Source organism: Euleptes europaea, chromosome 10, assembly GCF_029931775.1.
Source record: "Euleptes europaea isolate rEulEur1 chromosome 10, rEulEur1.hap1, whole genome shotgun sequence".
In the NCBI taxonomy this organism is placed as follows: Eukaryota; Metazoa; Chordata; class Lepidosauria; order Squamata; family Sphaerodactylidae; genus Euleptes; species Euleptes europaea.
The window spans coordinates 69,786,198-69,798,613 of record NC_079321.1 but is presented as its reverse complement, the minus strand read 5'-3'; the positions used below and the strand labels follow the sequence as shown (position 1 = coordinate 69,798,613).

At 41.5% G+C, this 12,416-nt stretch overlaps 1 protein-coding gene across 1 annotated transcript in view; it reads right to left on the bottom strand.

The window, feature by feature from the left end:
• DCBLD1 (discoidin, CUB and LCCL domain containing 1) overlaps nt 1–12,416 on the bottom strand; it is a 41,704-nt gene that overhangs the window by 3,312 nt on the left and 25,976 nt on the right. Inside the window, exons 7-12 of the mRNA XM_056856218.1 lie at nt 10,129–10,169; nt 8,325–8,540; nt 3,788–3,909; nt 1,581–1,728; nt 626–716; nt 174–220 (exon numbers count right to left, since the gene is read on the bottom strand). Coding sequence (XP_056712196.1) covers nt 174–220; nt 626–716; nt 1,581–1,728; nt 3,788–3,909; nt 8,325–8,540; nt 10,129–10,169 — 665 coding nt within the window. The remainder of the gene's footprint in view (nt 1–173; nt 221–625; nt 717–1,580; nt 1,729–3,787; nt 3,910–8,324; nt 8,541–10,128; nt 10,170–12,416) is intronic.

Genomic DNA, 12,416 nt, shown 5'->3' with positions numbered 1-12,416 from the left:
ATACTGCACAATGGCTGCAGGTTTAGGCTGACGATACCACTTCAACGGAGGGGTAACACCCACTGCACCCCATAAGCAATTATTACATAATTAAGGGCTTCTGCAAACAGGACATGACATTTTATTCTCTGGCCATCGTGCTACATAGCTAGACATGACAATTTTACACCAACCTTTTTTCCTGGTGTCACATGAGCAATAATTAACTCCTTTTTCTCTCCTATAATGAAGAAAAAGGGTGAGGGGATTTAGACTGAATGCAGTAGTTTATTTCAGGTAGTAATTGTAAGCCTTAATTGGCATACCAAGAATCAGTCCAGGGTTTCAGGCACTGTATTTTGCTAGTTTTGCTACCAGAGGTAGCTTAGTTAGAAAAGCTGGGAATAAAACCACAAATGGGCGAGAATCCTGGATACAAATCCAGGTTTAAGTTACTTTCCCATTGTGCTACCAAATTATGAAGGGAACCATAATGATGATAACAGAATGGAATGGTCTCCCTGAGCTGCCAATTATTCTTGAACCAAAAGCAGCTAATGAAGAGGCTGTATATGTCCAAAAGCCCAAGTGGAAAATATATATTATGTTCCCCAACTCTGAAAAATGAAAAATAAAGGTGACATACTTTTGTATAGCAGCACAGATACAGACTCCAGATATCAGGAACAGGAAAAGCACCACCAGTACTGGAACTATGATGGCAGCAAGTTTCCATCCTTAAAAGTAAAAAACAAAAAAACACAAATAATATATGGACAACACCACTTTGAGAAATGGACTATATGTATACATACTTATGACCATTGTAACAATATACAGAGAGCTTAGGAAGGTCAGACCGACCACTCTTGCGAATAAATGGGCTTTATTTCATTGCAAAAAGAAACAAGTTTGTCACAAGTCCTCTACAGAGGTAAACTTAGTGGACTGCCTCCACTCATGTGAACCTGCCTTGGTTCTGAGATAATCCAAGCAGGACCTCGCTGTTGGAACCTACCATTGCAGAGGTTTGGTTGGCAGGGACTTGAGGGAATCCTAAATTATGGAACCCCCTTCCCTCAGAAATATGGTTTGTCCACATAACATGGCTAAAGCAATTTATCGAAAACACATATTGGTCACAACTTATTTTCAGGCATTTAAAAACCGACTTTAATATTTAGGAATTTTGAAATGTTCTCCTTTTCAGTTAGTTCGCCAATTCTCTTCAAATTCTTCTGCAGAGTAGGTACGATGATGTAAAAAACCAACCAGTGTACCCATATTTAAAGGCTCTCCTCCACCCCAAAGTTGTGCTATGACTTCCTCCTTAGTTATCATTAAAAAAGTATAGGCACATGGTCAAAATGAAGACTATTATATTACCTAAATTGGTTTCTGCTGAAGGTATGGGTTCTGTAATACTTTGACCTTTTCTCCTAACTGAAATGCCTGGGCTTTGACTTGGTCTTTGCCAGAGTGGATTTATGAGCGAGCCATTAACTGTAAAACAGAAGATGAAATATATTAAGCCTAAACACATTTTTGGGACACACAAGTCCTACAACCTATTAATTGTCTTTTGTAAAAAGCTGTTTTACCTTGTGTTATGCGGCAACCAATCAATTCCACCTTAAGAGCTATTTTTTTGTGCCAGCTCTGTGGAACGATCCTCACATACCGGGCCACTATAGGAGGAAAGAAATTATTCCTGACGATGTCTCTATGATTAGAGTTGGCTTCGAATACCTGAAAAAAAAGATCAAAAGTGTATTTAACTTACACATATTTAGCGCAACTAATCAAAAATATGACACACTAAAGAGATATACATATAATATGCAAACCATCCAGCTGTCCTCAATCAAGGCCAGGGCCTTCTCAGCTCTGGCACCAGCCTGGTGGAATGCTATGCCCAGCGAGATTTGGGCCCTGCTGGATTTAAAACAGTTCTGCAGGGCCTGCAAAGCTGAGCTGTTTCACCAGTCATACGTTGAGGACAGTGACAGTATTCCATCATTATTCCATCTAGCTGGCCTCTCCCTCACCCGTTTTCTCCATCTGAATGTTGTGCTGCTGTGTTATGTTACATTGTCAATTAAGGATGTAGTTATTTTTGCAACTGCATTAGTGTTTGTATATGTTTGCATATGCCCTGGGATTTTATGGTTACTTATGTAGTTATGTGAAAGATGTTTAACTGTTTTTAGAATGTTAGCCACTCCGAGCTTGGCCTCAGCCAGGAAAGGGCAGCCTATAAATCAATCGAACAAACAAATAAAATGGTGCCTCCAAGGATCTGCAGGTGGTAGTATGGAGGCCTCAACACCCCCTTTTCCCCAAGGTGGGGGAAAGGGGGAGGGAAATGTTCATGGCAGTAAGACAATGGAGGCAGCCCAAGCTTGGCTATTTATACCCTTCCTTCCCATGCTGTATGGCTAACCTACATGCTGTGAGTAAAGAAAGTTCAGAGGTGGCTATTCAGCAATTTTTGCAGTCAATTCATAATAAGAGGGTGGATGTAAACACAACCAGAATCTGCATTATGTTACAAAAAATGCCTATGAAAGTTTTGACAGAAGGCCTAACATTATTTTATTTATACAAATACATGAAGTGACATTTTAAAATAACTATATTGCACATACATCAAAAGAAGCTGAGTGAAAAGACTCTGGATTCAATTGAAACTGTATGACACAGGAAGACACATGGGAGATTTGCACTTGGGGAAATAATTCTTAATGCAGCATACTATGCTAAAGGGCAAAAATAAGTTTTCTTCTGAATGAAGTTGAAAACAAATAGCTTTGTAAATGATTAACCTTGAGCTCCTCAAATTCTCATTGTAGGTAAATAAATGGTTCAAGCGCTTTAGGTCCCAAGGTTGATAAAACTGAGGTTGCAGATTTCAAAGAAACAAAAGTTTATAATCCTTAAGAAATAGATTTGAGAATGTGATGACGAAAAGTGCTAGACTGAGCAGTAGTTTGGTACATGTTACATTCATGGAAATTTAACAAACAATGTAAAGTCCATGGTAATAAGTAGCTCTGACCTTTGGCTTAGGATGTGTTCCCAATGTCATCCTGCATACATGTTGCTTACCTGGATAAACACTCATTGCCCCCAAACTGTAGGCTGTGGGCAGCATGTCTCATCTCCCCAAGAATACTCTGATTCCACTAATAGCCTCCAGGTTTAATTTAACTGAAAAGCGATTGGTCCAGACTGACAGCTAAAGTTTTCCCAACTCTGACACCTTTTCTGGTCCAATGAAGAGAGCAGTGAGCAAAGAGAATGTTAGGTCCTTTATCATTTGAGACCCACCCCATCCCTGTATAGTCATACTTAGCTTAGGTAAAGGTCCCCTGTGCAAGCACCGGGTCATTCCTGACCCATGGGGTGACGTCACATCCCGACGTTTCCTAGGCAGGGTGGTTTGCCAGTGCCTTCCCCAGTCATCTCCCCTTTAACCCCAGCAAGCTGGGTCCTCATTTGACTGACCTCGGAAGGATGGAAGGCTGAGTCGACCTTGAGCCGGCTACTTAGCTTAGTCTAGCCTAAATCATCTCTTATCTGGGGAAATGCTTATCCAGCTTCCTGCAGTGAAGAGGCGTCTCCAGCTTTCTTACCAAGGTTTCTATGTTCCAATGTACTGCAACAACAGTGCAACTGAAGTTTTAAGGCCTTCTCAGTTACAACGGGCAGATTACCCAGCATAAACCCAAAAACTGTAATGTGCAAAAGACAGACGTAAAGTAATACTGAAGGGCTAAAAGAAAAACAAGAAGCTTCTCCCCGTTACCTTTTCTTCACTGCTTAGAATTCCTTTGTAAGTCCTCCATTTTGAGTTATTTTTATAGTTCACAACAAACGTCTTAACGTAGAAGTTAAAATTAAGCATCGTAGAACCTGTAGTTCTAATACCTTATAATAAAAGAGAAAATAAAAACCTGTTTGCATTTGTTGGTTACTAAGCATTCTAGCACAATTTTCCTCTTCAAAACAGGATTCAGTTATTCTCTGGAACAGAGTTAAAAGATATCCCTACTTGAAAACCTTGAAAACCTTAGCTTCATGCGACATCACATTCACCATCACACTGCCTTGAGCAAATGCAGGGTTAACATTGTCAACAATGAATGGAGAAAGTACTTCTGTGTTTGTGGAGTACCTTCTCCTATAACAGGTGATGGGAATCCTGTATGATATGCCGGCTGAGGCCTACAATAATTGCGTTTACATGCAAGTAATAGATAAAAATCCTTTTTACTGAAAACAGGAAATAGAGAGCACAATCTATACAGCATATAAACCAAATTACTTAGTATTTAAATAGATTTGCACCCCAGTCCTAAGCATTGGTTAGCTGTTAGACATCCAAGAAAGGAGTCCCACTGCCTAGACAATATAATTCTGTTGGGATGTGATCTAAACAGGTTTAAAGCCACTGATTTCAACAGCATCGAGCATGATTGTGCTAGGTTGAGACTGAAAAATGTGAAGGGCAGACATGTTCTCCAAACATATAATGAACAAATACTAGGGAGCCACAGTCAATTGTAGTTTCTGCGAGGTGTCCACCCCCCACTTTTGAATGTCTGAAAGTCACTCTTTGAGCAGCAAACTCAACTTCTGTATGAAGTATGATTCAACTTCACTTAACCACAGCTTCCTCTCAGATAAGAAACAGGGCTTCTTGTTAATTATCTGGGAACTTCTGCAATGCAGACACCTGCCTCCTGAACCTTGGAACAGAACAAGCAGGGGACCTGGAAGGACTTGTGATGGCATCTCATTTTCCCCTCCCCCGCTACCTCCTCTTTCCCTCCTCTTGCCAATCCCCATAGCCTCAACTTTTCTTTCTCTCCGTCCCAACCACCGACCTATCTACTTTTGCCTGCTCCCCACCTTCAATTGTTTCATTCATACCCCTGCCTTTCTCCATAACGGGGACTCAAAGAACTTCATAATTCTAATCTCTCCTCCGTTTTATCCTCACAACCATACTGTGAGGTAAGTTAGGCTGAAAATGAGAGCTTCCGTCGCAGAGTGGCAATTCCAATTTGGGTCTCCCAGATCCTACTCTGAAGCTGTAAGCACTACACTGGTTTTCACAGGGTGGCTGACACTGAGCAGTACCATGCTGCCAGTCCTGGGTGAGTCATGCAAGTCCAGGACAGCAAATCCTGGTAGTCACTGTCAGGGCTGGCCCTGAAGAATCCTCCATCAAAGACAAAACTGCCCTGGAAAGGACTCTGACCCCTCTTCCTGCCTATTACTGACAGAAATCAAAATCTGAAGGCTGGCAATATTGCTGTGGTTGTCTAAAAATGGCCACTGAATTTTGCTTCCCTTAAAGCTACAGGTGCTTTCTATTTGGAGGAGTTATCCCCCCTTTTTAGATTTTTTTAAAATTGCAAAACTGGGGTGTTTTTCAGGTGTGTAGGAATATCTGTCTTGTCTGTTCATGGCTCCAATCTCTGGATTTAAATATCCATAGATTTGGCCATGCTGAGAATTAGATATACTGATGATCACAAACCTTGGGCTTGGATCCAGCATTGGGCAAGTGGAAACATGAATTCATTCAGCACAGTTCTGCTTGCACAATACTAGTACTGTCCTTCCTATATATAAGAGTGCCCAGAAACTGAATGCACTAAGAACCTGCTCAAGCAGAAACAAAACTGGGGATACAATAAATTTGACTTAGTGCAAGTGGCTACCATGGCCATTTTATTGTGTTTCTGCTTGTGCAAGAGCTCTAGCACAAGTTGAAATTTTGCACTAGATCCAACCCATGGTACATAACTTAGTCCCCAGCCATTAATAATTCAGAGGCAGGACAGAAGAAGGTAAGCAGTTTTCAGTAAGTATGTGTGTGCGGGTTGTATTTGTGTGGGGTTGCCTTATATGCAAATAGAAGCAAATGTACAATTTATGGATTCTGTGGGGGCTCCAGAATGTTTTCCAGCACAGGGTTGTGCATCCTCTATTTGGATTATCTTACAAATTCTAGCATAATGTCAGACATTTTGTTAATTTAGTGCAACAATGATTGTCTCTCATCCAAAACAATTAATTCCAAGAGTTCCTGCAATATGGTACACAATTAGAGAAGGGAAGTACACCAGGTAAGAATATTTGAAGAGAAAAAAAAGTTTGATTAACAATCCAATAGATCAACTGGATTCAGGACATTACAGGTTTTTTATAAGGGAATCTTTAAAAAGCTACAATCATAGACCTAACTCCAAAAACACAAGAAATAGGTACAGGGAATTTCTTTCTTCGTTACCATGGAGACTTAGCAGGTTCCTGTTCATAACCAGCCCTAATTCATCTTTTTGCAGCTTATCAGACAATCAATCATTACGTTATTCAGTTACTGAAAAGACATATTGCACCTTAACCTGTTGCCATGAGTGTATAAAGAATTTGGCTTAAAGGCCTAGTTTTGTATTTCAAATTGTCCTGTTAGTGAAGGCGGGGGTCCAGTTTTTAATCATTCTCTTAGGGTTCTATGGATTTTAGCTGCAGTGACATGCAAGACATTAGAATCATAGAATCATAGTTGGAAGGGACCACCAGGGTCATCTAGTCCAACCCCCTGCACAATTCAGGAAATTAACAACTACCTCCCCCCACATCCCCAGTGACCCCAACCCTCCCCCCGCCATGCAGGATCCCACAATCAAAGCACTCCTGACAGATGGCCATCTAGCCTCTGCTTAAAGACCTCCAAAGATGGGGACTCCACCACCCCACCCGAGGAAGGGCATTCCACCGTCGAACAGCCCTCACCGTCAGGAAGTTCTTCCTAATGTTTAGGTGGAATCGCTTTTCTATTAGTTTAAATCCATTACTCTGTGTTCTAGTCTCTGGAGTAACAGAGAACAAGCTAGTTCCCTCATCAACATGACATCCCTTCAAATATTTATTTGAAATATTCTCCCCTCAACCTTCTCTACTCCAAACTAAACAAACCTAACTCCCTAAGTCTCTCCTCATAGGGCATAGATTCCAGACCTTTGACCATTCTGGTCGCACTCCTCTGGACACACTCCAACTTGTCAACATCCTTCTTAAATTGTGGAGCCCAAAACTGGACACAGTATTCCAAGTGAGGTCTGACCAATGCAGAATACAGTGGTAGTATTACTTCCTTTGATCTAGACACAATACTCTTATTGATGCAGCCCAGAATTGCATTGGCCTTCTTAGCCGCCATATCACACTGTTGACTCATGTTCAGTTTGTGGTCCACTAAGACTCCCAAATCTGTTGACTCATGTTCCCCATTACTGAGGGATCTCCAAAAAGCCACTAAAACTTTAATCTTGTCTTACATTTACATCCAACCTTTCCTCTAAAGAGCTCACGGTGGCTTTTAAGCCCTGCACAAAATGCCTGCAAGGCAGCAGTTCTCAAACTTTTTGAAGTGGGACCCACTTCTAAATTTACACTGTGGCACCCATTTGTAATTTAACTCCATAACACCACCACCCATATATATAAAAAAACAAGATTTTCACATCAGTTAAATACTGTACAATTTTTTCTTTAATAAACAGCAATACTTTGTGTAATAAACAGCAATACACACACATTTATATACACACACAACCCCTTTCAGAAAGGCACAAGGGGCCTTCCTAGTCTCCCTGACTGCTTCCATCCCTGCCCGTCTCTCTGCAACCCCTTCTTTCCTCAATCATCGGGAAGGGGAGAAATGCCTTTTCCTCTTTCTTTCTCTTTTCTCTCAGCAGCAATCTACCTGCTTCAGGGGCTGCTGTTCTTCATGGGAACAGCAAGAGAGATGGTCTTCTCACACTGAGGCTGGGGACCTACCCAGTTGTCAGGGCGTGAAGCTGCCCCCTTCACACTCCTTGGCTATGGGATGGGGGGGCAGTCTCTCAGATCAGACTGAGGCACTCCAGTTGCTGTGACCAACATCCTAGCGGGCTTCACTAGGAGGCGTGGCTGTCTTGTGGAAGAAAGGATTCACCCACAAAACATTTAGGCCTGTCTGGATGCTGCACCCGCCACAGCAACCTATGGGGGTGTCCTGCCCCTCAGGAAACAGACTAGCTTTGCTGAGGACAGAAGTGGTTGTCTGGCTTTAGGTGCTGAGGCTGCAGACCTCACAGCGTGTGCTGCTGCAACCCCCAGTGGCTGAGTCACAGTCTGTGAGCCACCAGTGTCAGGCCTAATTAACAGGAGAACTTGTAAGGGAACTTGTTGTAAATGTTAAATCACGACCAAAACAAATACTTAGCGAGAATATACTGCATTCACATCTAATGTGGAGAAAGAACACTGTTCGGTAGACAACTGACCTGTTATTCTTTTCCTCTCTCCCAGGTCAATTTCCAGCCACTGTCGGTGGTTGCTCTGGTTTGCTGCCCAGGATGGCCCTTGAAGTTTGAGCCAAGCCTTATCTGGAGACCACCGAACCAACTCCCCAATTTCGTTGGTTTCATCCCAGGATGACGATGCAGTAATTAGGCTGTTGGAAGCCCCTCCTCCTTCTAAGTTCAGCGATTTATTGCAACCTTAATATTCAAAATGGAGGAAGGATTGTTTGCCATGACAAATGCTTTATTAGCTAACAGCAAAACTGTGTGTTGGATCCCATGCATCCCCGATGGAAAGAACTGGTGCAGTCAATCTCTTGCCTTCCTCTTCCCCCAGCAGACCCCTGGGAGTGCTGCGAGAAAGGTCTGCCCAGCCAGCAGCTTCTGCAGACATGTAGGATCTAACCCAGTAAATAAGGGCATCAGTATAGCAGAATTAATTACATTCAACAACTGCTCATTAAATTCAGTGACCTGGATCCTATGACATCATTCCCTTCGTGTTTCTCTCCAGCCACTGCAGAGGGTTTCTTCCACTGTGAAGCCTGCTTCCTCTTGCTGCTAGTACTTCTGCATGTGCAAAGACTCCTTCAAAAACACTGATCCTGCACACATGCAAGGGCAGCAGAAGAAGCAAGCAACACAACTGAGGAAAGCTTCTGTGGCAGCCAGAGAGGGATGTGAAGCCTATATCACATATTTACCAGTTCCTGTAAAGTTCCAGTGCTCTTCTCACTGACCTATGAATATCAGCCTAGACATCACTCTACCCCAAATGCAGAATACATGCTTCTGAACATTATTCTTGCCCATCTTAAAGAGCTTCCTCAAAACACCTAAAACTAATGCTAGCTATGTGGCAGGGGAGAAGAAACAATCTCCAAGTACAGAACACATGGTGCTGATGTGATGACGCAATTGGTTACTTTGCTGAATCAGGATTCACGGGCAGAAACCACACAAATCATTTTGGTGTGCCCAAAGTTAGACTCTCTGGGGATATAATGTTCAAATCCCCACTTCAGCGGAGGACAAAGCATACCAAGTTGAACCTTACAGAACCAATTACTAAGCTGGATTGACAGTAATGAGCAACTTTTAGCCTGTTCCTATAAATCTTGGGATTCCTCCAAAAGCTACCAGATGTTCCTCAACAAGAAGATCAGTAGTGACAACTATGAATATCATTTTTGCACTATTTACAGATTTTCTCCTGAAATGCTTCTATTAGTCAGTATCTGCTTATGTGAGGAACAGCAAGGCTCAACAGGCCTATACAACTGAAAGCATCCCCCAGACTATGACTGAAGAGCAATGCAATGCTGAGAGGTTTCAACACATTGAGGCTGCTCAGTAGGTAGGCAGTTATGGAAAGGCTCCACAAAGACAGCAAGTTTCATAACCACTGATCCAAATAGACCACTGTTGCAATTTATTCTAAAGGCAACATATATTATTTGGCTGAGCATATATTTCCATATGCACTTCAAATACCAACAAGAAATATGTAATCAAGATAATTTAGGAGGTAAAGCAAGTGCTGCATTGTTATCGCAAGGGGCTGAGGAGCACAGAAGAAATCTTAGCAGTGAACACGTAGGAACACTTACTCAACAATGAATTCTGTAAAACTCAGCAGAATTACCTCTAAAATAAAAAATATACAGTAATAAAAATAAAAAATATATACAGTATTTGGCTTGTCTTTTCTTCTTTTAATAGGGCTTATATGAACAAGGTTTTCTGGATTGGACTTTAATGTATGAAAAAAAAGAACATTTCTTACCATTTGAGGTAAAAATGAATCGCTTCTCTGACAGAGAGCCACTGTAAAGGAAAAGAAGAGCAGTTATAGTTTGGATTACTTACTCTCAAAGATAAGTAAGTCCATTTTATGATTAAACTACTTAAGTCTACTTAATTGATCTTCAAACTTGCTGCCCCTGACGTACAATCACTACATCTGCAGTATGTGAGGAAATAATGTTATGTTAGCATTTCAGAGCTGTTCTCACTACAGCCAGAGAACCTGGTGCCAGAGTTGAGGGTAAGGATGCCAACGGCAGCCCATTCAAATCCTACGCATTCCGCGTCAGGGTACTGATGCTGCTTTCTGTATCACAGCAAAACATATCTTTATTGATTTTTCTTGATAACAATACTGGAAATATACTGAAACCTGCAGTTGTTTATAATGAACTCTTATTTCATAATGGGCTGGGAAGACTTTTAGAAAAACAGATGCTTTGAGCTAGCATTGTATAGTGGTTACAGTGTCAGACAGACTAGGATCTGGGAGACCCAGGTTTGGGAATCCCCACCCTGCCATGGAAGCTTGCTGGGTGAGCTTGGGCCAGTCTCTCACACTCAGCCTAAACTACCTCATAGGATTGTTGTGCAGATAAAACAGATGAGAGGAAACAATGTAACCCCATTGGGAAGGCAGGCTATAAATGAAGTAAAATATTTTTTAAAAAAATAGAAAAGCTTTTAGCTATGATCTTGTGTCTCTCTAAGTTTCTATTTAGCTAATGACTACAAGTTAGAATGTTTTTCTTCCAAGAAAAAAACATTGGTTAAAGACTGCAATTATCAGCAAACTTTGAAGAACATCCTCAAAAAATTTCAATAGAAGCCTTTAGTCATGGGTTCAATTCTACTTCCATTATATAAATTGAAGTTTTAAGTAGAGATGCAAATTAATCAAAATTCAAACCAAGTTCCCTCTATTCTTTTATACACTAAACCCCATTGCCAAATAATGACAACTGGTAATCCCTAGAAATGATGGCTCTTCTGGTACTTCACTGTCCACCCTTCACAGCTACACAAGGATAGGGCAGAAAAGAGATTTAGCAGATTAACCAACAAGCAGCTACGAGACGCAGCAGATGCTCCCACCAAAATGAATCATCCCCTTACGTATCCCCTTACGTATTTCTGCATAAAGCACTGCCATTTTCCACCAATTGTGCAGTCTCCAACTAGCTTAGAGAGAGCTTTCTTGATCTAAAAGAGCAGAAGTAGATCCCATTCAGTTTTCTGCTCCTGCATCTGCCTGCTAAGGCACAAACATTTTGCTTTTACTTTCTGAATGCAGGGGGAGGAGGAAGGCTATTACATCCCCCTTTCTCCTCCTCCCCCCCCCCAATAGGCAGCATGCCTCCAGTGGAAAGAGAGGGAAAGTATTACTGGTAGAAGGCAAGCTGGGAAGAACAGAGGCAAGCATTCACACCCAACAAAAAGCAGGAACAAATCAGAGGTGATGTAAGAGACTTGCAATGAAGAACTTTTAGCTCTCTGAGAGATGAGCAGTGAGGAACAAATCTACAAGATCTGAATCAGCGTAGCAGCAGTCAAGCAGGGCAGGGGGGAAAGCCAAGGTTTTTTTAGTTCAGGACTGAACAAGTCAGAGTAGTGTGGGATCTGTTTATTCAGATGGGAGGGGGAAACTGTTAGACCAAAAACCAGTGGAAATGAATACACAATAGAAGAATATGAACAAGTGTAACAATGAAAAAATTTAAAGGGAGCTTATCATTTTCTTTGTGCACCTTCCTAATTGTAAGTCCCATTTATTCAGTACGGGAGTAAATGAACCTATAGCAGTGGGAGAAACTAAAGAGGTATGAATCAGTGCTTGGCTGGGCAACTGCTGCTGTTCCCCATCCAAGTAACATGCTCTGAGCTTCCAAAGGAAGAACAGGATAATTTAAAAAAAAAGTGCTCAACTCTCTCATCAGTTTCAATAGGTCTTTGCCTGCACTGCTTTTTACTATGGATTTCTATACGAAGGGGGTTGAGTTGCATCTTGTATAATGTTAGTATATTATCGGCTTTAATAGTATTGTGATTGTTTAAATTAAATTAATTTTGAGGACGGTATCAGTCCCTAATGGAAATACTTTAAATAATCAGTTGAGTGGATGCATGTAAAACAGAGTGGCTCTGGGTTCATGAAAGTTGAGCACGTATCACACACTGCATGTAAGTCAAGCATGTAAGGTTTGCACACTGATGCCACAGTTAACAGCAATCTGAATATGCTGAAAATTAAGCCAACGTCAAGGTCAG